A 26,832-nucleotide genomic window follows, 5' to 3' on the forward strand; every position below is an offset into this window, starting at 1 on the left:
TGATAGGGTGCACTGAATAAACAAGATCACTGAGATAAAAGCGATGCAATAAATAAAAAAAAATCTCCATCACATGTCGGATGTAACAGAAGGAAAAGCAATTCATTTTAAAACAGTGGTTCAGGTGTCGAGCAGCCTAACAGCAAATGGTATCCAAGCCTTGGAGGATCTGTTTGTCCTCATCAGGGAAACCCAGTCACTACGAGCGGATGGCATAATGGCGAAATCTGTGGCAAGGACATGCACTTTTTGGTTTTGATTCTGAAAAAGGTACAAACCAAACAGTCCATCGTTTAGCTGTACCCTCAATTCAATTTCAGTTACTGTTCATGTCATTGGATGGTATACTTGTCAGCAAAGTCATACACACCGGTACCAATTTCTCTTTTCAATCAGGTTTGGTTCTCCACTCCCGGCTTTTACAGCGTTTTGGTTCCTTCACTACCTGGTGGCGCACCTGGCAGCTGTGCTGCGGCCTTCACTTACCTGCTCTGGCACAGCCTGTGAGGGCACCCCATTATTCATTTGGACAGGCTTTTTATGAGCCAGCAGGCTGGTTGCAGGGGCTCGAGCAGATGCGTTCGTCTGTCATTGTTAAGAGCTCCACGTGAACTGTAAATAAAGACAATGCCGTGTCCCAAAAATGGACTCGTTCTTTGACTGCCCATTACTCATATTTGTTTTGTTTTTGTTTCAGGTAGAAATAACCCAAAACTAATAGAAAAAAAACTATTTTGTCTTCAAATGATATTGGAAAGTCTGTGTAAAGAGATTTTTACAGGACCCACTATAGCGGCACACAGTTTTTGCAACAAAGGCAAAAACAAAGGCATCTTTTCTTGAATAAAAAGTGGAATGCAGTGAACCCTTTTCGTTCACGGGGGGATGGAAAAGCGGTAGAATGTGACCCACACAAAAAGTGTGACAGAAAAGCAAAAGCAACACTAAGTAAAGCTCCTCCCCTCACTTCAACCAAGATTTTGGTACCAAGATGTCACCAGATAACAACAAAGCCAGATTTTTGAGAGACATGGCTTTGGTCTGAGCAAAAATCAGCGGCATTCCAGCGAATTGATGAATCAACAGCGAAAATGTGGGGGCTTTACTGTGTTATGAGAAGGAATTTTTATTTTTAAAAGTGCCCCTCATTAAACTTTGACTTCACTATAATAATATTTTCACTGTATTTAGGAAATAGACAATTATATTGTCGTGAAATTTGCATCCAAAGTACCGTAGTTTCCGTACTATAAGGCGCTTCAGAGTATAAGGCGCACCTTCAACGATTGGCCGATTTTAAAACTGTTTTCATATGTCGGGCGCACCGCATTATAAGGTGCATAGAATAGAAGCTACAATAGTGGCTGCGGTTGCGTTACGCATCCACTAGATGGAGCTATGCTAAAGGGAATACAATACAATAAGGCTTTATTTATATCGAGCTTTCATAACCACTACAGCTGTACCAAAGCACTTGACAGAACCTTTAAAATACTCGGTCCAAGAAATCTGAATATTGATCCATATATAAGGCGCATCGGATCGTCGGCTTTTGAGGAAATTGAATGCTTTTAGGTGTGCCTTATAGTGCGGAAAATACGGTACATCTTTGTTCTTGAAAAGATGACAACTTTTTTTCTTGAAAACATAGATGCTATTGTCATTTAAAAAAACTTGTATTCCTTTAAGACAAAAAATGATTGCCACATTGTGATTTTAGCATAATGAGGGAAAAAAAATGATGTTTAGCATGAGCGAAATACAAAAAGGAGCGCTGTTTAAAGTTGGAATTGAGCATCATCCTTCAGATAAGAACAACAACAACAAAAAAGAAAAGATGTTTACTACCCTTTGCTGAATCAGGAGCAATCTGCTTCATGACACAAACGGCACCGAAAAAAAAAAGCCGACCTTCAAAAGGCAGCCTGCCAAATACCTCCAAATAATACGCTCTCTTAATTGAGCTCACACAAAATGTGTGCATCACCTGCTTTGTTGCATCCAGACACCAATCGATCAGCGGTGGGCTTAACGGCTTCAGCCAGGGAGCACTTTTCAGAATTTTAATTCTCTCTTAACACTCTCTAGTCCTCATTCCCGAGATGGTCGTCAATAAGACCACCGGCTTCTCAAGTCACCGTGCGCTCAAGCAGTGGACGGTCTTGTCAGTCGTTATGTACGGCATGGATCGCAGCATCTTTTATACCTCTTGGAATAAGTCATCCAATCCGTAATCGTAACATTTTAACTGGCGGACAAACACGCTGTAGTGACACTAGAATGAGCAAATACTGTAATTTCTGGCGAATAACCCCAGTATAAAACGCCCCAAAAAACCACCGATGTAAAAAAAAAAACAATTTCTTTGTACTTAGGTATGGTACAGTCCCCTGATGTGCTGGCATCCTTTATTGCACTAGCCAACAGCATTTTTTTTGTTTTTTTTGCAAGTTTAATCAAGCGATAGTCAGGAAACAGATTCAAGATAGACAATAAAATGCAGTACAGATTTATATGTAAACATAAATAACGATATGGTTGATCCGCAGTTCAGTGCAATGTGCAAGTTTTTTTTGTGATTTACGGGGCGCTAGACCTTGTAGGACCCCGGGGAGGTCTTGGGCAACTGCATCGGGAGCTCGTCGGAGATGTCTACCGAGTTATCGTAGCTCTGAGAGTCGTCCTCACCATGCTGCCGGCTCGCAAAATTCACAAAGACCTGCGGAAGAAAACAGAAAAAAAGGAGAGGTGTATGAAGGGATGCGTACGTCAGGGTTTGAGCCTTTTGTCTTGATGCACGGAGATGATGTAAAAATAAATTTCCACCACATGGGATTCGCTGCTATTAATCCAGAAAGTTCAGATAAGCAAAATGTCTCATCAAAAATGTCATGTTGACTTGAAATTTCTCAAACTAGTCCATTACCAAAGTCCTCTACACCCCCCCCCCCGAAAAGAAATATGGAATTTCGCCACACATGAGCACCATTATCAATCAAGAAAGTAACAATAGGCCCCACAAATCGCCAAGAACGGTCATGCTGACTTGAAATTTCTCAGTTGATTTGTTTTCAATGTTCTCCTAGTAATTCAGCTGACCAAAAATTACTTGAACTTTCTCACTGTTCTTTTCAATGTCCTCTTAAAAAAACAACAACATGGCAGTTTGCCACATTCAGTCGCTGTGATCACCCCCTGAAATAATAATTGGCCAAGCACCTCAAAAGAAAAGCCACACTGTCTTGAAATTTCTCACACTATTCCATATCAAAGTCCTCTACAATACAGCAATGCGGCATTTAACCAGGCAAGAGTGCGGCTATTAAAACATCAAATTCTTTTGGTTGATCAAACACCCCACAAAGAGTCATACTAACTTGAAATTTCTCACACAATGCCATATCAAAGTCCTCCACAAGAAAAAGACCACATGGGAATGATTGCTCTTTTAAAAGAAAGTTATAATTGGCCAAACATATTCACAAAAAAAAAAAAAAGTCCAAGTGACTTGAAATTCCACCCACGATTCAATCTCCATGTGTTCCGCAAGTAAAAAAAATTGGAATCTCACAACGTGGGAGCACTGTTAGTAATCCAGAAAGTTATGATAGGCCAAACACAACAAACAAGTAAAGCCATGCTGACTTGAAATGTCGCTCATATTTCAAAATTAAAGTTTTTTACAAGAAAAGAAAAGGAAATAGAAGTCTCTCCCACAATTCTATCTCAAAGAAAGTAATGCTCGGGAGTGTTGCATAAAAGGGAGTCCTGGACAATGCGGTCTTGGTTGCAAATGTGTGCACATATAAAAGTGGCAGCAATGACTTGACAAGCTAACGCCCCAACAGCACTTCAGATTGGGCCATTTTCCTTTCAAACAGCCACTTTGCTCTTTGCCGCCGGAGCCTCGGGCCACGTGGATCGATATTAATTGCGGCGTGAATTCGGAATTCTACACCAGGTCAAGGAGCCTCTTGATCAATCACCAGCTGAGAGGTGACTGTCGGGGCCCTCCTCCACATCTCACATGGACATCATGTGTTTACATAACATCTCATGTTTTTGAATAGAAGTTTCGCTCAACCCTCAACTCAACTGTATAGAGCACTTTAAAACAACCACCGCTGTATACAAAGTGCTGTACATAGAGCAAAAATAATTCATACAACAACAAACAATAAATACACAACAAAGACAGTAGAAATCACAAAAACAGTAAAACTAAAAATCAAGTCTCATGCCAAGTCAAAAGCCAAAGAATAAAAATAGAATAAAAATGAGTTTTAAGACAAGCTTTAAAGATGGACAGGGAGAGGGCTTGACGAATGTTCAGTGGGTGGTAATTCCAAAGAGCAATGGGACAGCAACGGTACAGTCTCGATCCCCTCTGAGCCTCGGTTTAGTTTTCGGTACCTCTAATAGTGGCTGGTCCAGTATAGGAAGCAAGTGATGGGACGACAGAGTAGGAGTTATATGCTCCCTCTTACGAGTAAAAGTCAAGAGGCGAGCAGCAGCATTCTGGACCAACTGGAGATGCTTCATGGAGGATTGTCCTACTCCAAAGTAAAATGCATTACAGTAATCCAGCCAAGATCTGACAAAAGCATGAATTAATGTTTCAAAGTGCTCTTGAGAAAGGAGAGGCTTTATTTTAGCCAGCTGCCGAAGATGAAAGAAGTTGGATTTAATAATGGAACCAATTTGCCAGTCCAATTTAAAATGACTGTCCTGTTTAGGACCCAAGTTCAAGACTGTTGGCTTAAGATAAGGATCCAGGGGGCCCAAGTCCACAGAATGGGATCTATAAGGGCAACTGGGACCAGAAACCATCACTTCTGTCTTCTTTTCATTGAAATTCAAGAAATTCAGTGCCATCCAGGTCTTGATTTCCTCTGGACAGGATAAAAGTGGCCTCAATGAGAAAGCGTCTTTTTTGCTCAGTGAGACACAGATCTGACAGTCATTCGCATAGTATTGGAAGAGAATACCATGTTTTCTTAAGATGGAAAGAAAAGGGAGCAGATACAGTGAGACCAGCAGAGGCCACAGAATTGAGCCCTGTGGAACACCACATGACAGTGGAGCAGTTCGTGCCTTGGAGCAACCAAGACTCACACAAAATGTTCTCTCAGCTAAATAGGACTGAAACCACTCAAGGGTGCTACCGCCAATGCCCACCAGGTGCTGCAAAGGAGCCAACAGAATACTGTGATACACTGTATTAAATGCTGCAGTTCAATCCAATAAAACCAGACACATCGTCTCCATTGTCATTTACCAGGAGGATGTCATTAAACACTTGATGGCTGACATAAAGGACACATCAGAAATGAAAATTTGTGAATAAATGTAAGCAAAACCTAAGTATAATTAATTCAGTGATGGTTTGTTTTTTAATATACAATACAATACAATACAATACATGCTGATTTAATATGAGTGATGTTACTTCAGTGTGCTGCAGTGTGGTGAAATAGTTGACATTTGGAAAAGAGTCATTCAAGAATATAGATAATTATGAAATATTTTCCCCCTCCAGGCCACCCTGACAGCACTCGGCAGCTCTTTCAGCCAGAGACTGATATACCCGCGCTGCAAGGAGAGGTACCGCCGCTTGTTGCTGCCGACTGCTGTAAGGCGATTGAATAGACGGTCCTGAAAACCTGAACTCACCCCCACTCACCCATTTTTAATAAGCTTATATTTATATTTCATATTTCCTGATATACTTTTTGTCTTCTACTTTCTCCCTTTCATAATTTTTCTGCTGTAAATTGGGAATTTCTCCATTGTGAGACAAATAAAGGGTTTCTTATGTTCTTATGTTATAATTCATTGTTTTTCTTTTTATAATGGAAACGGCCGTTGGTTTGCACACTTCTCCAAGAGCCTACAGATGGGACCGATGACCTCTGGTGACCCCTCAGTGGTCATCTTGGCTTGGCAGCTGCCAATCGGAGTCTGCTGTTGAGCTAATAGCAGCCTCCAAGGGGCGGGCACACTCGCCACTGAGTGCCTGATTGCCGCCGCATTCTGGCTCGGCTAAAACAAATGTCGCCCGTGGCTTCGGATCGATTCAGGGCCCGCTGGGTTGATAGGCAAACTCAGCCTGGGGTCCTCATTGGTCGGGAGAGGAGAAAACCAGGATGCCGTTTTCAGTCTTAATTTTTATTATTAAAGACATTCCACATTTAAGTAATTTATTTAATAATTGGTAAAGTCGAACCTCTTTTCAACAAACCCCGTTTACTTTTTCACCACTAAATTCACATTCACATTTCAAAGTCCCGATTTCACATCAGTTTCTATTTGCCGATTTTGCTGACAACGAACACTTTTATAACGTAAACTTCATGATAACGACCAGATTTTCCCCACAAAATAGTGAAAAGGCCTTCGTTACAACGCAACATTGGAAGCTAACTGCCGCTGCGACATTGTTTATGAACAAAAAGTACAGCGTGGGATTCCCCTCCGTTGCTTAGCAATGCTACTGATCGACTCGTACCATGCTGGACTTCAGGAGGCACAGCGCAGTCCCGAGCACATGATCTGAAAACATGTCTGGTAAACGGAAACAAATTTCACTGTCTGTGAATGCTGAAATTGTCTTGTCACTTTCGAAAGGGAGTCTCCCAGGCGTCGGTGGCACTGGCAGTTGCCTACGATGGGTAACATTTGCTGACTGACTCTGTTTTCAGAGATGAAGCAGGAACGCTACAGCTGTTTGTGACATGGCCATTTGGATCATTTTCAAAACATGAATATGTGTAGGAATATGCCTCAGGTTAAAGTCACTTTTTATTCATGATGTTTTCTGACTTTGGTCATTTCAGAAGCTGTACCTGGTCTAGGGTGGTCTGCGACACGGAGTAGTCGTCCACACAGAGTGTGCTCCGCTGGTCGGTGAATTGTCTGAAGATGTGTGCCAGTGCCCCCTGGCCAGCCGGCATCAGGTATTGCAGGGTGTTGTGATGCTTCTCCTTCAGGACACTCCCGGGGAACGTCTGCTCCACAAAGTCCTCGACTGGCTTCAGGAGCGGTGGGTGGCCACCCACGCGAACCGTCACCGTGTAGCCGTCGCCAAACCTGCAATGGCCATCCGCGTCTTTTTACAATTGGACTCATTGCTAAGAATTACGAAAAAAATACTAAGAATTTTACCCCCCCCCCAAAAAAAAATTGACGAGGGGCCACTAGAACTGTACAATTTCACCACAAAAAAATAATATTTTTACTATTTCAACTTTAGTTCCTGAATTTTAAAGAATTTTTGAAGATTGTAAAAAAAAAAAAAAGTTCCCATAATTTGATGACACGAATAAAGAAGGCAGCAAACAAGCACTGGCACGAATGTCGGCATGAAGTGCATTCGGGGGAGGGTGGGCATGCGTTCCAACTGAGCAGTGGCAGGGGGCAAGATGTGAGCGCCGCCTCCCGAGGTGATTCTCTACTGTGCTGGAGGCAACGAGATGGAAGCATTGAGGTTGGCTCACGTGAATGCATGCAACCCCAACCGAGGGCAGAAGCTCATTTCATATGGAGATCATTTTGGCAGTTTTAAGAAATATCGCAAAACACACGCGGGAGTAATGAATAGACGTATCAATTGGAATTTTATGAAATATTGGAAAATGAGACGGCCCAGTAAAATAGGTTCAATTGGAAGACTTTTAAATAGTGATGACATATTATACAGTATCTAGTAACAACCAAGTGCATTTTTTTTCCTTTGTACAAGAAAAAAACAGTTCGTTTGAGAATTTAAAAATAATTTTACGTAATAATCTACAAGACACCCTCTAAATCTTTTCAACGAATCAGAAAAATGTTACACTAATGAGCAAATTGTAGGAATTAAAGAATTTTACAAAGTATTGGATGATGGGGGCCACTAAAATGGTTTCAATTTTACTTAAAAGTGAGTCAGATAAAAAAATTATTTTAACCTCACAAAAATATTAGACAAGAGGGCCTACTGAAATTGTTCGGTTTTATTTAGAAAAAAAAAAAGAAAATCGGACAACCGTTAAGACATGAAATTACATGAAAATTCTGACACAAACTAACAACTTTTGTCACGACTGAAAAAAAAATTGGACATGAGTTTGATGAAGAACCTTTAGGAATTTTGCACAATCATCTGATTTTTGGTATAACAGTGATGAAACTACCGTATTTTCACGACTATAAGGCGCCATTAAAAGTCTAAAATTTTCTCCAAAATGGACAGGACGCCTTATGATGCGGAGCGTCTTGTCTATGCGCTGAGTTCCAAAACCTCACTGACAGCCGACACGCTGTTTATATAGAGAAAAGGCGGAAGTGACTGTGGACAGGCATGCGGCAAAGAAGTCGGCCAATCAGTGAAGGGTGGGCGTGTATATATACATATATGGAGAGAAAGAGCGAGAAAAGGCAGACGTGAGTGACAGGCATGCGGGGACGAAGTCCGCCAATGAGTGAAGGGTGGGCGTGTAAGTGGACGCTAAAGGTGCGCCACAAGCAGGTACCAACACCTGTATAGAGTGTGGCTACGTGCATTGTTGCAAAACAACTTCGGTTTTGGTTTCTAAGAACCCCCGAAAATAAATTCTACAAAGAGACACGCCTACGAAGCTCAGTTCAAACTTCAAGCCATCGGTTATGTTTTTGGCATGCGTGCCCGTCTCACAGCAGCGGTGAAAAACCAAGTCAAGCAAATTAACTCTGAGCTTGCCGTTATTCCCGGAGCCTTGACTAAAGAACTCCAACCGCTGGACATCGGCATCAACCGGGCGTTCAAAGTAAAGTTGCGAGCGGCATGGGAACAATGATTGATCGATGGCAAACACAACTTTACAAAGAGTGAGAGGCAGCGCCGGGCGAGTTACGCCACAATTTGCGAATGGATTGTGGCTGCTTGGACGAACGTGTCTGCTTGCACTGTTGTTCGAGTTTTTGGCAAAGCCGGCATCATTTCTGTGGACCCACATGGCAATGAGAGTGACTGACAATGAGAGGGAACACGGCGTTTTTGATGGATTACCGGTACTTGCACAATTGTTCAATTCTGATACAGAGGATGAGGACTTTGATGGATTTCTGGGTGATGATTGATCGAAAAACATGAGTACATTGTACAATGGCTAAATAAAATACAACGGAACTCAGTTTTCCGTTGCCTTTTTAAAAACGTGTTTTTAGCTTGTATCTGCATGTCTTGGCATGCTACCGTATGCTACAAGCTAACGTGTTTTTAGCGTGCGCGCATGCATGCCGCATGTTTAAGCTGGCGTATGTTTTACCACTTTAAAATTGCGCCCAATAATACAGTGCGTTTTGTCTATGTGTAAAATACAGAAATAGCACCCATTAATGAGACTGCGCCCAACCATACGGTGCGTCGAATGGTCGTGAAAATACGGTAATTGGCGCGTAAATAACACCCATCAAATTCCGCAGTGCTTTTAGCCTGAAATATGTCCTGAGCAAAAAAGCTCTTTGAACGCAATTGGGTAGAGTGCACTTTTGCAAACAAGAAGCGACAAAAAAAAAAAAAAAAAACATAGTATGTCTATTAAAAGCCTATATGGAGACCCAGTTGCATACAGTGGAACCTTGAACATTGGACTGAAGTGTTGCCTCAAAACTGAAATATTGAGCTTTTTATTCGAGAAAAAAAAATACTTTCCATTGGAGAGCAACATGTAAAAATTGGAGAAGATTCTTTTCATTGGAGAAAAAAAACCGGTGGTCTTTGCTTTTCATTGGGGAAAATTGAAGAAAAACACAAAATACCTGCTGAAAATCTGGCAACAGTATTTTAACCCTGGACAACCCACGGGGTCAAATTTGACCCCGATAAATTCTGCTACTCAAATGCTACCCTTAAATCCCAAAGGGTCAAATTTGGCCCTAATCCTAAATTAGGATTAAAGCATTAAATATTTGAAAAAACATATATTTTGGTGTTCAGTGAACATATAGCAGGCATTTAATGTAAAATTCATCATTTTCCAAAGAGGAAAAGGATTCTTGGGTTCTCCAGGGTTAAATGATGATTGAAAAGTGCTTCGAATTTGAACACAATATGGGTCAATGAGAGGACCCAATTGGACGGACAAATGGCTTTCACCTGGTTGTGACGCGGAATGCGGCGAGCCACAACAGACGCGACCTCGTCCCTAATTGCCTTTTCCGCTCATTAATGGGCTGCCACGCCTCATGAAACATTAATCACTGTGAGGAGATAGCAATGCTTAATTAGGAATTATTCGCCACGTGGCGGGTTGCAATAAATAAATAAATAGCTAAATGGATGCCGATGACGCTGGCGGGATATCACAAAGGGGCTACCGGGTTTGAGGATGGCGCGGGAACAAAAGATACATTAAGGAACACGTTTACAACCCCGTGTAAAAAGTGGGCAAAATTGTAGTCGTGTCGTAAACGCACTTTACGGCTCCAAATGGACACGACGATGCAAGGCTGGGCTGCTCCCACTTTGGCAAGCACAGTCAAGATGTCGAAACAAATAGGAACATTTATTGCCACGTGAATGGAATGGAGCATGCCTCCAGTATTTTTATTTATTTAATTTTTGGGGGGGGAAGGGGGGGCCGCCTCTTCAACCAGTGCGTATTTATTGTGCCGGTGAATTTAATCCTTTTTTGTTCAACTGCAACAAGGGCAGAACATATTTGACAAGAGGCATTGTATGCTTGTTTGAGTAAACTCACAATGGTAACTTCCATCCATCCATCCATTTTCCGAACCGCTTGATCCTCACTAGGGTCGCGGGGGGTGCTGGAGCCTATCCCAGCCGTCTCCGGGCAGTAGGCGGGGGACACCCTGAATCAGTTGCCAGCCAATCGCAGGGCACACAGAGACGAACAACCATCCACGCCCACACTCACACCTAGGGACAATTTAGAGCGTCCAATCAGCCTGCCATGCATGTTTTTGGAATGTGGGAGGAAACCGGAGCACCCGGAGAAAACCCACGCAGGCCCGGGGAGAACATGCAAACTCCACACAGGGAGGCCGGAGCTGGAATCGAACCCGGTACCTCTGCACTGTGAAGCCGACGTGCTAACCACTGGACTACCGGGCCGCCCTACAATGGTAACTTGAATTTCAAAAAACATTTTCGAATGAATGAATGTATCCCTGAAGAAAAAGTCATAATTTTATATAGACACACACACATATACACAGTCCAGAAAAAAAATCCTATTACAAGTCAATTCATAATTTCATCAGAATTTTCAAAAAACGTTTTCCAGCAAAATCTTTTTTTTGTTGATTTTTGGGAGGAAAGCGAGCCATTTTATCAATTCAAGTCTTACTTCTTTGAGGAAAAAAAAAACTTCAGTCATCACTGACCTGCTCTTCAGATGCTGGATGCTGCCAAGACATTTGAAATGTCCATTTACCATGATGGCCATGCGTGTGCACAGCGCTTCACACTCCTCCATACTGCTTGCGCAACACACAAAAAATAAACAAACAAAAACAATTTGTGAATTTCTTATTCATTATTCAATTTTCTTTTTAGGACAATGAATGGTTCACCTGTGTGAGGTGAGAACAACAGAGCGTCCCTCCTTGACCACACTCAGGATGCAGTCCCACAAGAAGCGCCGGGCTTTGGGGTCCATCCCAGTGGTCGGCTCGTCCTGCCAAAATATTTGCTGTGTTGCTTGCTGTGTTCATTTTGAAAAAGATTAGCCAGAAAAGGCACACAAAATCTAATATTTTGGTTTGAAGCAGCTGCTGTGGATAGATACCGTCCTCCAGTTAGTATTCCCAAAAAAGTAGGTAGGTATCTCCATTGTATCATGGGTAGACCCACCAAAAACACACTTGAATCCTGTGATTTTGGTTTGAAGGAGCCATTTTGACTCAGTACTGCCCTCTAGTATTCAATAAATCAGCTCCCAAAGCCAAATCGACTTTGTGTCATGAAATTTGGTAAGTATGTCTGTCAGTACTACGCCCACAAAAAAATCTCCAGAAACAATGGCCAAAAAGACACAAGAAATCTGTGATTTTTCTTTGAAGCCGCCCTTTTGGCTTAGTTCCATCTTCTAGGATGAATAAAATAGGTCAAAAAAAGTCCAGCAGTGAAAAACAGATTAGTTTAGAAACATGAAGTTATGTAGACCCACGAAAAAGTCTGAAAAAAAGCAAAGCCAGACAAAACAGAAAGGATGTGATTTTGGCTCAAATTGGCCGTTTTAATCTAATGTTTCCTATTTCCAGTCTTTCCGGTGATTTTTGTTTGGAATATGAAGTCCCGAAAGGCAGGTTACGGAAATTTTGGGAGGCATCTCAATCATATAGAGACCCACAAAAACGTTTCAAAAGGCCATGCCAGAAAAAACAGAAGAAGTTGCCATTTTGGCTTGAATGTGGGCCATTCAGGGTCGTTTTGGCCATTTCATTTGTTCTTTCAAAGTCACCAAAATTTTCCCCGCATTTACAAAATGCTAAGTCGCAAAACCTTTGAGCTTTTGGGTGTTAATTCCAACATGTATGCTGCCTTCTTGTGGATTTGTTCTGGGCTCACCAGGAAGATGAGCGGGGGACAGCCGATCAAGGCAATGGCGGTGGAAAGTTTGCGCTTGTTGCCTCCGCTGTAGGTGCCGGCCGGCTTGGTGGCATACTTCACCAGACCCAATTTCTGAATGCCCCACTCAGCCACCTTTTTGACACGCACACACACACACACACACACACACACACACACACACACAGTTAGCTGTCCATCATGTCTGATGATGACACTTGCTCCAAGGGAGGGGAGGATGGGTAAGGTGGGGGGGGGGGGGGGGTCAGCGACTCTGTCGCTGGTGCCACTTCTCGTGGGCATAGAGACCGATTCTTGAGCCGCAGACTCGACCACAGATGGAGCAAGGGAAACCGGATACCAGGGGGGTACCAGCTGCCCGCTGGTGTCGTTGAATGCGTTTCTCGGTTCGTCTGGCTTGGTTAATTTTGTGCATTTGAGAGATTGCAGTGACACAAGTGATCTGCCAGGTTGGTCTGTTGAGTGCAAGTGTTTCAAACTCCGTGGGGTTGACGTTGGCTCGCTTTAGGAGGTCCCTGCTGTAGTCCTTGAGGCGCCGCTTTTGCCCCCCAGCAGAACGCTTTGCACCTCTCAGTTGGCCATAGAGGACCTGGCGGGGCAGGCGGTTGTCTGGCATGCGAATGGTGTGTCCAATCCACCGAAGATGTTTTTTCGCCACGGCCGCTTCCATGCAGATGGAATTGGTGCTTTTGAGGATGTCTGTATGGGGAATTCGATCTTCCCAGGATAGGCCAAGGATCTTTTGCAGGCAGCGGATGTGGAAGGCTTCCAAGGTAGTAATGTGCCGGCGATATGGAGTCCATGACTCTGACCCATAGAGCAGAGTGGAGAGACACACTGCATTGTACACAGCAATCTTGGTACAGGTCTTCAGGTTTCGGTTTTCAAAGACCCTGCTGCGTAGGCGACCAAAGGATGATGATGCTTTATTAATACGGGTGTGGACTTCAGTGTCAAGGGAACAGTTTGAAGATAAAGTGGAGCCAAGGTAGGTGAAATGGTCCACTACGTTTAGTGGAGTGCCATTAATGTGAAAGCTGGGGGATGTGGAAGTTGGGGTAGCGAGTTGGAACATGACCTCAGTTTTTTTAATGTTGATCTGAAGACCAAAGGATTGGTACAGATTGGAAATGGTGTCCAGGGCGTGCTGCATAGAGTTTGAACTGTGAGCTAGTATAGTGCAGTCATCAGCATACTGAAGCTCACAGATCTGACAGATTTTTGTCTTTGTGTGAGCCTGGAGCCGTCTGATGTTGAAGAGGCTTCCGTCTAGGCGGTACTCTATATGGACACCGTCTTCATGTCCCATGCCACGGTGGAAGAGGCACGTGGTGGCAGAGAGGAGGATGTTAAAAAGCACTGGAGCCAAGACACAGCCCTGTTTCACCCCGACTTTGACCTTGAAGAGCTCTGACTGGAGTCCTCCGATGAGCACTCTGGCTTGCATCCCATCATGCAGCTGCTGGAGGATGCAGAGAAACTTGGGTGGCACCCCAAGTTTGGAGAGGTGTTTCCAGAGCAACTCACGGTTGATGGTGTCAAAGGCTTTGCTGAGATCGATGAAGGCTATGTACAGGTCCTTGTGATGTTCTCTGCTTTTCTCCATTAGTTGTCTTAAAACAAAGATCATATCAATGGTGGATCTAGTCTTCCGGTAGCCACACTGGGTTTCTGGAAGCACACCTTCTGAGATGTGCTCGACCAGCCTGCTGAGCATGATTTTGGCCAAGATCTTTCCTCCGGTGGAGAGGAGAGAGATTCCTCGGCTATTCCCACAGGCTGCTCTGTCCCCTTTCTGCTTATAAATAACAACAATGTTAGCATCCTTCCAATCCTGCGGGACGGTCCCATGTTCCCAGATGTTTTGAATCAGGAGGTGCAGTGGGCGCGTGAGGAGATAACCTCCGTGTTGGAAAACCTCTGCAGGGATGCCATCAGGTCCAGCGCTTTTGTTGTTCTTTAGGCCCGCAATGGCTTGCTGGGTTTCAGAATAGGATGGTGGGGCGTCGAGGCTCATGATTGTTGGCAGGTCTGGAAGATTGTCCAGAATGTGTGGGTTGACAGGGTTGGTATGGTTGAGAAGATTTTCAAAGTGGTTTGCCCAACGGGCAAGGATCTCATGGTGGTCCTTGGGGAGTGCACACACACACACACACACACGCACACACACACGCACACACTTTGACAAAACTGTAGTCATGGGGACATGCATAATTATGAGAACAGTTGAATACAAGACAATCACAAGCCTTGTCAAAAATACAAAATTAATGTCAAAATGATTTATGGAGACAATGTGCTAACTTTGACTTAAATTTACAAAATTTAGAACCCCTCATATTTTTCCAAGCTCGAAGAAGTAACTGTAGCATCCTGTATCTTAACTCAGCCGAAGCATTTCTTTGGACTTCCTTCATACGAACAAACGAGTTGCCGTGTGTACACTTACCATTGCAACCTCCTTTTCCGGAACCCCTCGTAGCCTGGCGTAGAACTCCAGATGCTCTCGGCCTGTCAGCAGGTCATTGATGGCATCAAACTGCGGGCAGTAGCCCATGTTCTGTTGCACAGCGCTCATTTCCGTCGTAATGCTGACACACAGAGAGAGCATTTTCAACCACAACTGAGATGATAAGGCATATTCAGAATTGGGTTTTTTTTTGTCAGCAAAGACAATTAAAAGACGTCATTCATGATCAGTGGCCTTTTGTTAAATTTCCTAAACTCTATAAATCTCTTCATATATGGTTTTAATGAATACTTGTCGTGATTCTTTTACTATTTTCCACACTCCGAAGAATAAGGCGCCATAATGTGATTCTGATTTTCAAATTTAGCGGCTCACCTGTATCCATTGAGGAAGGCCTCGCCACTGGAAGCCAAGATGTCGCCAGTCAGCATCTTAAAGGTAGTCGTCTTCCCGGCCCCGTTGATTCCCAGCAAGCCGAAGCACTGATGGAGCAAGGAAGGCTAGGAATGACTGACATTCCGACTCAACAATGTTGGTGTGAACAGGGACTGAAAAGCAAAGACTATGTGGGAATATGGCTTGTGAAATATCCAATTGCACAACGGGACCCACTTGTGTCAATTTTAAAAAGCATTTAAGACTTTTACAACAATATCAGAAAGAGGGTCCAGTAATTTTATTTTCATGTTTTATGTTGGCTTTTTATTTATGTACAACATTTTGACGTAAGAATGACTTTGCAAGTTGGAAAAAAAGTCAGACAACAATGGCATTATGAATTTTGGAAGGATTTTACAAAATATCACACAATCATTACATTTCCATAAAAACAGACAGCAGCTGGATAGAATTGTTAACAAATACCTTCTTAAGTTTTTCAATTTTAGCAAAAAATGGACTTGTAGACTAAGGATTTTTTTAACAACTTTCACTAATTTTTAAGAATTTTCAAGAAATGTTGAGAATTTTATCGACATTAGATTTTTTTTTGAAGGAAATTTTAAGGACAAGGAAGAATTTTGAAGGATTTTATATGCAGTAATATTGTTCAACAAGTAGACTCACTTTAGAAAGTCGAATGGGAAAAGAGCCGCGTCTTTGTAGCACAGTGAGAAATACACAAACATAACAAGAGACTCGGAGTCAACATGGCCGACACCGGGGACTGTGGCATCAGATGGGGGTTCCGCGGGGTCCTAGCACCTACATCCGCCATCAATTTTTGATTTCCGCCACTCATGCATCTCACAACCGGTCCTCGGGAACGTGCAGGAGACGGGCTAAGCTGCGTGTAAATAATGCATGGAAATGTGTGGTGGCCCGCCGTGAATCCTAATACCGAGTTGGCATTTACACGGCGGCACTCGGTAAACAGCGGCGGCGGGGATTGATGCGTCCAATCCCGGCCGCCTGTCAACATTTGAGATTACGCGGAAAGCTAGCATGTGTAATCACGACGGACGTGACGCTGATGACTACAAGTAGATTCTCTGAATGTTATTCATGCAGGAGACGTATAAGACCCGCTCTCTCTGTCTCTGAAGAGGAACTAAAGCCAAATTTTCTTTTGCTAGTGCGCCAGCACCAGTCAAAACACAATACGGCGTTTGTGGAATAAAAATGACACAGAATCATTCATCAATCTCAGGGGACAACTACGTTGGGCGATATCATCTTCTGGAAGTGACGTCACAAGTACAGTCGCTGCTGTGCAAATCGCGCCAGCAAATAGAAGTCATTAGTGGACATTCGTTGTCATCAGTGGTTGTTAGCCGGCCTGCCGTTAATAGTCATTAGCAGTAAATAAAATGATAGCAATACATGTCAAGTGACGACAAGTATTCCATTTTTTCTTTTTCTATTAAAAAACAAAAACTCGCCAATGCAAATGCAATCATGACACACGGCAGCATTCGGCTCACCTCAGCTGTAGGTACGCCCACACATAGCCGGTCCACGGCGGGGATGCGCTTCCCCGGATACACCTGCAGGGAGCACAGCCGGCGAACCAATGAGGTCGCTAACAATAAGAGCGTGAAAAAAAAATTAATAAAAATAAAGAGCAGCAGGGAAGAGTGGAGGCGGGAAAACAGCGGAGAGTGTTTGGAACAATTAATGGCAGCTCGGTGGGGTCAAGGACACCTTCATCACACATTCGCTTGAATAATATTTCAAATACGTTCACTGCACAGAGGATTCGGCATCTATCATAATAGACAGACAGACACACACACACACACACACACACACACACACACACACACACACACACACACAAATTTATATTAACATTAACGAACAAGTTTCAAATCAATGCCAATGGGTTGCTCAAATTGACTTTTGCTGAAAAACACGTAATAGTCCAAGAAATGAAAAATCTAATTTGATCAAAGTGCTAAATGGAGAAACAATTATACATCGTTTTATCTACACTATACGCCGTCTAAAGTGATTTATTTAAATGTAGGCCACGATATTGAAATAAAAGCCACTTTTTTTAAATCGAGACATTGAAAATATATTTTAATTCAATATTTTCTGGTGTGGTTCTACTCCATCGACAATGATGGCGCAATTAAAGGAGGCCTGGCGTCTAGTTGCGCGGCGGCCGTGATTTGATGAACACCATCCGAACAAACTTCTTCCAGCGCCATCTGGCAGCGCCACTCAATTCACGTCAGGCACGTGCTACTTTTTAATCTCGGCGCTCACATTGCTAACGCGCCATCAAAGTGCGACGTATGACGAGGATGGAGGGCAATTAAAGCATAATCACGCCACGAGTGAAGCATAGAGGCAGCTGTTGCCATCCGAGGGCTGTGTGTTTCGTCAGTGGAGGCAGGTGAGGGGACACGATGGAATCTAGTTGATAGAAAAAAAATAAGATCGAAACTTGGTCTGTGTACCATGAGGAGACGCAGGGAAAGTCAGTCATTTCACTCCCAAATTTGTCCAAAATATTTTGTTACACTGCGACCAAATTTGAAAGTCACCACCATCAAAAACTGATGAAAATAATAAAAAATAAAAAATAAAAAGCTTGCACAAAAAGACAGGAGAGGTCTGCCATCTGGACAGCATTCACGAAGTGGTGAAAAAAAAAATCTGCACCTAAAACCAGTTTGACTTAGCAATTATGACTGAGTAACCTCAAATTTGGTCAATTCCCACAAAGACCAGACCCACAAAAATACCGTCAATAATCCATTGATGAAATGACACAGGGAGTTTGCCATTTTGATTTGAAGAAGTCAATCTGGAACCGTCCCAGATTCTCAAATTTAAAAAAAATAATAAACTTGCCTTCAAAGCCAGTTTGACTTAGCGACCTGTAATTTGGTAGGCACTTCTATTATGAGAGCAACGCCATATAAAAAAGTCTCAAGAAGTGGTGACTCAAAAGGGACAGGAAGGCTGCCATTTTGGTTTAAAGTGGCCATTTTGCATCTGTCCCTCTGTCGTAAACGCAACAGTTTGACTTAGCAACATGATAGTTAAGAGGCTTTTCAGTCATTTGTAGACCCACAAAAAAGTCTCCAGAAGCTAAAACTGAAGAGAGACAGGAGTTTGCCATTTTGGTTTGAAGTGGCTATGTTGGCTCCATCGGGTCTTCCTTAGCAAGATTAACATTTAGTTGGGATGGCGATCATTCGTAGAGCTCCCCAAAAAGGCTCAGAAAGCTCGAACTGAAAATACAGAGGAAGTCTGAAATTTAGGTGTAAAGCAGCCATATTAGGGATACATAAACACCAGAAAAGACAACAATGTAAGAACATATACAACACCTTTGTCAAATCATAGATCCTCAAAAGGTCATTCTGGGCCTTCCCGGCGTACACCCGCTCCCGTTCGCGAGCTACATCCACATCCTCTTCTTCCAGGGATGACGACTTGGCTGAAATAAATCTGGTAAAGGCAGCAAAAACATGTCAACTCTTGCTTGGTGGACGGACACCATGGCAAGTTTTCACCTGGGTTTACAGAAGAACTTGTATTGAATGAGAAGAGTGACGGCAAACATGACAGCTCCTTGGATGGACATGGCGCACAGGTTCTTGCCCACCATCTCCCAGCTAAGCGGCTCCTTGAAGCGATCGTCGCCTTTGAGTAGGAAGAGAAAAAATAAGATAAGATAAGAAAACCTTTATTAGTCTCGCAATGGAGAAATTCCCGATTCACAGCAGCAAATTTATGAAAGGAAGAAGTAGAACAACATATGGATAGTAAACAGTGCAGAAAAAGGATCACAATTTTTTAAAAAGGCGTCTTCCAGGCTGCCGACTCGATTTTTTTCATTTATTTGAAATCTTTCGACGTATTGCTTGGCAACGCCTTAAAAATGTCACTTAGACTTAAAAAAAAGAACATGGAAATCACTACTCTTCGTGTCATTCATGCTTTTGTACTTTTTTTCCACATGCTATGCACTAAAAATTTCTGAGCGTCACTGAACTGCCACTTGCTGATGCTACGGAGCAGATTTCCATTTTCTCACCGAAGCTGCTGAAGAGGTTAGCCATGGCCTGGTTCTTGGCCATGTCAATCAGTCCTCGGCCCAGGCAGAAGTGAGGGAAGATGAGGAGCACTTGTTTCACGATGTCATTGATGTATGACACGTCCTGGCAAGTCAGAATAAACACACACACACACACACACATTGGAATTATGTTTTTTTTTTTGCACCTCTTCTCTGACAGACAAACCTTAAAACAAAGTCATCGCAACGCAGTCGCCAAAGCTTATGTGAGATCAATAGGTGTAATTACAGCTCATCTCTCGGCCGGTTGTTCATCACAAAGATGTGAGAGATTTCTCCTCAACGATGATGAAACGCTCAACACCTCCCCCTTACGTCCATTAATCATTCAATGATGCGTTTCAAGGCGCAGGAGTACCGATGCTCTTATGTGACCTGCCGGCACGTTCCTGTTCCCACTGTGCGCCGACATTTATAAGTAGGGGGGGTTGGGGGTGAAGGGGGGGGGGTTGTGACGGCAAAACCGTGACGCGCCATACAAACCTACAATGGAGGAAAATGAGGTCACGCCAACGTTTTCTGATGTGCTTCATTTAATTAATTTGATACACACACACACACTTTGGCATTTTGCACATTTCATGCATATATATACGAAATATATTGACATAATGTAAATGCACAATGTACAATTATGCGGCAGATGCCAAACAGTATATTTGAATTCCCCATGAATCACATTTTCTAAGCGCGATGCGGTCGATTGTCAACATGCTTTGCAGTCCTTACGCGGTCATCAAAAAGCTCCATGACGAAGGTGGCCACACTGCCATTGATGCCGATGAAGAGGTTCACGCAGGTGAGCACCACGTATGCGGTGCTGGGCACGCTGAACACGAACGACGCTGGATACATCATAGGTGTGATCGACCACCTGCGGCAAACGGGTAAACGTCAACATGGCCGCACACATTTTTTAGTGTGTATCCACCTGGTAACCCTTTGCATTAATCAGTACCCAAAGACTGAAAGGTTTTATCTGCATAAAGGCATACTTGGTACATTTTGTATCCATCGTACATCACTTTTTTTTCATAAGTTATGATTTTACATCAGATACGTTTGTTATACTCTATTCATACATAATCTGTACACAAAACAAAGCATTTTCTGAACACTATTGGTTGCGTACCCATAGAAAAGCAGCAGCAGAACCAGAGCGGGCAGGTTGGGTGCGGAGACATACGCCTCTTGTTGGAAGCACAGGAAGATGATGACTACGATGACACACGGAATGGCGTAGTTGCACTGCAAATAGCACAAGCTCAATGTCGCCTCTTTCGAGCGTGCACCGCGTTCACCGCTGCGGCGAGGACGCCACATACCGCATCCCAGGCGAAATTGGCCAACCAGTAGACGGCCGGGTTTACGCCGCTGACGAATTGCAGGTGCTTGGTTTTGCTCACTCGCTCCTGGATGAGGAAGAGGACAAAGCTGGCGGGGATGAAGGACATGGCGAAGATGACGCAGATGGACACTACCACGTCGGTGGAGCTCGAGGCCCTGTGGGAAACGGAGAGTTGAGTGACGGCCCAGGAAGCTGGCATTTGCCTTGGCGACTTCGTGGGCCACTTACAAGGCCACGAAGGACAGCTGCTCCTTGGTCAAGTTGAGGGGATGACTGGACGCTGAGATGCCGTAACGCCGGGCATCAGCTCCCGCCGGCAGGCCTGCCCTCAGGATGGCGTTGTTGGCCACGTTGAGGAAGGACACCACGCCGTGCCACGCCTGGTTGTAGAACCACACCTGCCCAGGGCATTTAGTGCAAACGAGTGCAGCGAACCATCACATCAGGTTTATAGCACGTGTTTAGATGGAGTCATATAAAATATGTTTATCGAGAAGTGGATAAGAGTGATCAAGCACGTTTGTCCACTTAGTGTAAAATGCATCACAAATTACATTGCATGACGTTACATCTCAGCCGGATTACTGTGATGCACTTTATTTTGGAGTCAGACGGTCCTCCTTCAAGCATCTCCAGTTGGTCCAAAATGCTGCTGCTCGCGTCCCAGCTGGAGCTCACAGGAGGGAGCAAAAAATGCCAATTCTGGTTTTCCCTCCATGGCTCTCTGTACATTTTAGAGTTTATTTTAGAATTTATTTTGTCTTTAAATCTTTAAATGGTCTTACTTGATTTAACTCTCTGAGCTCCTTCGTCTCTACATACCAACCCGTGCTTCAGATGCTAATTGAGGTACCAAGGAGGAGTAAGCGGAAACTCAGAGGGGGATCAAGCTTTTGAATGACCTCTGGCGAAACATGCCATCTTCTCTGTGCATCTTTAACTCATCTTAAAACACATTTTTATTCTTTGGCCTTTAACTCAGCATGAGACTGCATTGTTTCAGTGCTTTATTGTGACGACAGTTTTTACGTTATTCTTTGAACTGTCTTTGTTTCTCCATGTCTGTCATGATTCGGTTTAGGGACCAACAGGTGGCACTGTAGGGCTCTCCCGGCAGCTGCACACCTGTTGGCCATTTGGTAATTAGTCGTATAAAAGGACTCCTGCCCGAACACTTGGTGTCGGGTCATTGTTGCTTCTTGCTACTGTCATGTGTGTTGCTGTTTGCTCTTAGTTTCTGTTATGTTTAGTTCATTGTTATGTTTTAGCTTTAGTCATGGGTTTTGGTTGATACTTTGGACTTTGTTTGTTTGGGATTTAGTTTTCTTTGTTTTAAATACAATTCTTCAAATACACCCTGCTCCTCCCTCCTGCCTGCTTTTTGGGGTCCACCACCACCTCGCAACGTGACAATGTCAGATTTTTACTTCATGTATGACATTTTGTATGCAGGTGTGGGTTTTTTTTTTTAAATCAGGAATCTTTCTTGTTGACATTCAGACCAAAATAATCCACCCCTAGAGAGATGTTGGAGGTTTTTTTTTTCCCCAGGTTGAAGGGGGTTAATAAGTTAAGGCAACCGCGCATTGTTGCTAGACTTCCTTCATTTTACGTCCATTCACGATACAAACAGTGTTTAAAAAGTGGGTCAAGAATCTGTTGCGGTTCTGTGAGCCCGCGTGGCGCTTGGGGTGCAAAGAGACAGGAAAAAAAAAAAAAGACAGAGCGTATGGATGAAAGACAAAAGGCGGAGGGAGCAGGCGCCCCGCTGATGCCACCACACTAATTAGGAGCGTGCGGCGCTCGGAATGTCAGCTACAAACACTCGCTGGATGGCTTTTGTCGGCTCGCTCGCTTTTTCTCGAACTCTCAAGCGCATACACACACACACACACACTCACTCACACTTGCACTCATGCACATGCTCTAATGTCCACATACACATACAGACTCATATTAAAACTCGCACACACACACACTCTCAGTTTCACACGCACACAACTACCTTCAGATTGTGTTTGGTTCCCAGCCTCTTGAGCAGCGTCTCGGCCGTGCGGAGGAGCTTGTCCGTCACGTTGTCCTAATGAAGACGAGGCAAAACAAGACTTAATTGGACACACTTGGCAAACTTGAACCGAAAGGAAGCGGAATGCGGCGGCAGAGGAGCGGCCAGGTTAAAAATGACCTCGCCTCTGTTTGGGGCCTGCGGGAAACGAGTGTCGGGGAAATAACGGACTGGCGATTTGCGCCACCGCCGCCTTGCCACGCTGTTCCGAGTCGGTCGTGCAATAGAAGCGGCCACCACATTACACGTGCAATTTAAATGCAAATTGACGCCCCCCCCTTGTTGGAGCTCAAATTGATCATCAGCCTTACGGAGAGAGCGGATGGGGCATGGAGTGTGGAGAGAAGAACCAAAGAAAGAGTGCGGCATGACTTTGCTCATATTACTCAAAAAAAAACTACTTTTGAAAAGTCACGGCCAGTTGAATAACAAAATAAACAATTATTTCAAAAAGAGGCCTTGAGATACTTCAGGCCACTCCCAGCTAAAATTTACTGTCAAACCAAACTGTAAACTATGAGAATTACAAATTGTGTGTTTAAAACAACCACATCCTGTAGCTTTGCCTAAGGAAAGACGACTTAGCTTAATGCCAAAAAACAATGCAAAATGAGGTTGACTTGATCACGTAAGCATTGATTTGAACACAAATAACGGAGCAATAGACGCCATCTTAGTGAGCGGCGAATGCTTGTGAGTGCTTGTACACATTGTCAATGTTGATTTATTTTATTTTATTTTTTTTGTCAGGGTTCTTTTAAGGTTGCAGAGACGTTCACCAGATATTCGCAAACAGTTCTAACGGTCACATGTATTGTTTTCACGAAGAAATCAATTTCTTCTTTCCAAGATGGCACTCTATTATCTTCTGCTGTTTTGTGCTGTTTTTGTCATATTGTTTGTTTTCATTCTTGTGGACCGGTTGTGCAAGGTTCTCAGCGTTTTGGCCGTGACATCTGTCGAAGGAGAAAAATCTGGCGGCGGCATGCGTGTACCAGTACCCGATTTAGATTTTTTAAATTTATTTTTTGACTGAAATTCTCAAATGCAGAGCGAGTGTTCTGCCTTGTGAGGAATGAACAAAAGGTATTTCAGTAAAACGATCTGTCATTGGTTTCGTAGAAATGTTTTGTATCAAAACTACCAGTGGTTTTGGTGGGAACATCCCTTGTACAAAAAGTTTTCTTCAACAGCTGTCTTTCCTCTGTATAGTGACCCCCTAAAATACAAAGCTATTAAAATAGTCAAACCTCACAAACTTCACTGGATTTGTTGTCTTTAAAAAAAAAAAAAGAGAGAAAAGAAAGGAGAGGGTGAAAAAAAATATCTGTGGAGCATTAGGGTGGCATGGGTGCTCTTTAGGGAAGGCGAGGCAGAGCAACCGGCGGCTTGGGCCTGATTGTGGGGGAAAGACTGTCGCCGTTTGACGGCCATGGGGAACTTGTGTTTTTTGTGCCTGTAATGGGCAGCATTTTTCACAGCCTCGTTTTGTTCAGCTGAGATGTTGGCGCTGTTGGACAGTCTGCCTCGGTGCGGCTGGATGGATGGATGGCAGGTGGAGCTTAGGAGTGAGGATAAGGAGAGAGGAGCGTCGGGAGCGCAGACAAGCTAAGTTTGACTTCACACATGCTGTGATCATGATGTCACTGATCCACTGGTGAAAGAGGACTTTGATTCCTTCCTCTTTCACCAATTACCACAACAAAGCATATGTCGGAATAGTTGTTACGATCATTGTCAACGTTTTATGTTATGTGTTCTGTTCTATTGTTATTTGATGTTAAATGTTCTGTAAAGTGCTTTGTTGCAGCTGCTGTGAAAGAGATGTATTGTATTGTGTTGTGTTTATTGTATAACGATACTCACAGGGATATATTCTTTATAACTAATATTACAACATCTTTCGAGTAGAAGGAATTAATTTAACTAGTACCTCAAGACAGCGCTGCAGCAATAATGCTCCTCCATCTACCCGACTGGCCAATGGCAACCTAATGAGTTTTCTTACCTGGGAGTAATTAAAGATCTCTTTCAGGTTCTGGAACGTGGCTTCAATTGCTGCCTCGCTCAGGAGCACTTGGGAATTAACGGCTCCAACAGAGATTCCGCCGTACCTTTTTTTTTTTTAATTGACATTTGGAAACATAAATGCTAATTAAAGACAACAAACAAGTCCATTTCGAGTGCATTAGTTTATATTACCTGGTTTTGCCGGACTGCTCAAAAGTCTTGACCAGGAAGTCGGTCACGTTTCGTCCCGTTAAATCCAGGAGGGTATCGGTTGTGTTCTGGATTCTCTGTAAAAATAAATACACAAAATGGATAAATATATAACAGTCAATTAAGCTTGGCTACGAGAGGAAAAAAAAATGCCGACTGATGTCAAAGGAGCCTAATTAGATGCCCTTCTGTGAATAAATGGCTACATTGAAACCTCCAATTAGGAAGACACTCTGCGATGTGGATTCGCCACGCTGCTTGAACCCATGCGTGTTTGGAGATTGCTGGCGCGATACTAATTAAAGCCGCGACTAACCGGCCGACATGCGCTGGACGGAGCAGGTTTTGTTAAGACTTCACTGTTTTAAGGTATCCAACTTCGCTGCCGTGCGAAGTTCCCAATGAAGAAAATCGCTTCATTCAAATTTGGTAGCAGTCGGGCAAATCTCCAGGACTATCTGGATTTGGAAACGAAGCGCTAAGTGAAAATTTCAAAGCGACTCATTTTTGTGAAACCTGTAAAAACAACTGCGAGAAGTACAGCTATGCCATCTCTGCCTGGTGAGCCTTTTGTGCCTTAACTTTTACCGTATTTTGTTTTATCAAGTTGAAACAGATTTTTGTTGTTGTGTTCGTTTAGTTTTTGTTCATGCGCTTTGATTAAAAAAAAAAAGAAGTTCTGCACCATTTAAAAATAAAGATTATTTCAAACATGAATAAAAATGAGTACAGTATAATGCAGCAACTAGTGAGAAAGAAAAAACACCCCGCAAAATTAAAAACATGAACAAATACAAAAAAAGCAACAAAAAAAAATTGAAATAATCAATACAACTTATCCACAGGTAATAACTTACTTGCCTACCCGTACAGATCACTTACTCACTTAAATGTTCGAAAAGGAACAGGAGGAAGTCTAAACTTTTGATATTCCGACCACGGTGTATTTATTTCGTGAGCATACCAGCAGTATTTAGGAATGTTCATATCTATTGTATAAAATTAAAATATAATCCTACTTACAAGATTCCAATTCACAATACCGATATGAAGATATCGATAATATTTTATTTTGGACCACTCACTGAGTAATAGTTTTTTTTTTCACTGAAAAGTTACTCTTACTCAAGTAAGCTTTTACTTTTACTTCAGTGCTATGATTCAACTGCACCCGTACTTGAGTACAATTTGTGGCTCCTCTACTCACTCCTGGTGTCAACTACTGATGGATTCTTGCTTTTAGTGACAGGTTTCAGACACGAGGCCCAACGAATTGAGAATGCTCCTTGTAAAGCGTTTGCTGAATTGTTGCCCATCTCTTTCTGGATTTTCCGAACACCATCAGCAGCCACTTTGGCTGTGACCAGAATAACGCTGGCTAAGCGATCGGCTTTCATCCGTCAGAAGATGTCTTATGACGAGACAAAGAAGAAAACGACAACTAGCCATCTGGTTTAGTAATCAAGTGACAAAGCAACCTTGGCTTATTTGTGAACATACACGCCAGCGTATGCGGCGAGCCTCTAATTAGATTGGCCGGGCTCCATATGATGACATCTGTTGTTACAAAACAGCATCACTCTTTGCATTCAAGCCTGTGGAAAGTTGCAGGTGCGTG

The 26,832-nt window shown here is 43.2% G+C and overlaps 1 protein-coding gene across 1 annotated transcript in view; it reads right to left on the bottom strand.

Annotated features, from left to right (window-relative positions):
- Positions 1–2,391: 2,391 nt before the first annotated feature.
- LOC147209130 (phospholipid-transporting ATPase ABCA1) overlaps positions 2,392–26,832 on the bottom strand; it is a 72,020-nt gene continuing 47,579 nt past the window's right edge. Inside the window, exons 32-49 of the mRNA XM_086104762.1 lie at positions 25,197–25,291; positions 25,003–25,108; positions 22,935–23,009; positions 21,158–21,327; positions 20,907–21,084; positions 20,714–20,829; positions 20,311–20,455; positions 19,540–19,663; positions 19,016–19,145; positions 18,830–18,950; positions 16,967–17,029; positions 15,420–15,526; positions 15,024–15,165; positions 12,554–12,688; positions 11,557–11,660; positions 11,368–11,460; positions 6,846–7,089; positions 2,392–2,719 (exon numbers count right to left, since the gene is read on the bottom strand). Of these exons, the coding sequence (XP_085960888.1) occupies positions 2,591–2,719; positions 6,846–7,089; positions 11,368–11,460; positions 11,557–11,660; positions 12,554–12,688; positions 15,024–15,165; positions 15,420–15,526; positions 16,967–17,029; positions 18,830–18,950; positions 19,016–19,145; positions 19,540–19,663; positions 20,311–20,455; positions 20,714–20,829; positions 20,907–21,084; positions 21,158–21,327; positions 22,935–23,009; positions 25,003–25,108; positions 25,197–25,291 (2,277 nt within the window). The 3' untranslated portion in view covers positions 2,392–2,590. The remainder of the gene's footprint in view (positions 2,720–6,845; positions 7,090–11,367; positions 11,461–11,556; positions 11,661–12,553; positions 12,689–15,023; positions 15,166–15,419; positions 15,527–16,966; positions 17,030–18,829; positions 18,951–19,015; positions 19,146–19,539; positions 19,664–20,310; positions 20,456–20,713; positions 20,830–20,906; positions 21,085–21,157; positions 21,328–22,934; positions 23,010–25,002; positions 25,109–25,196; positions 25,292–26,832) is intronic.

Source organism: Hippocampus guttulatus, chromosome 2 (genome assembly GCF_054856545.1).
Source record: "Hippocampus guttulatus isolate MCC_2025c chromosome 2, RoL_Hgut_1.0, whole genome shotgun sequence".
Lineage (NCBI taxonomy): Eukaryota > Metazoa > Chordata > Actinopteri > Syngnathiformes > Syngnathidae > Hippocampus > Hippocampus guttulatus.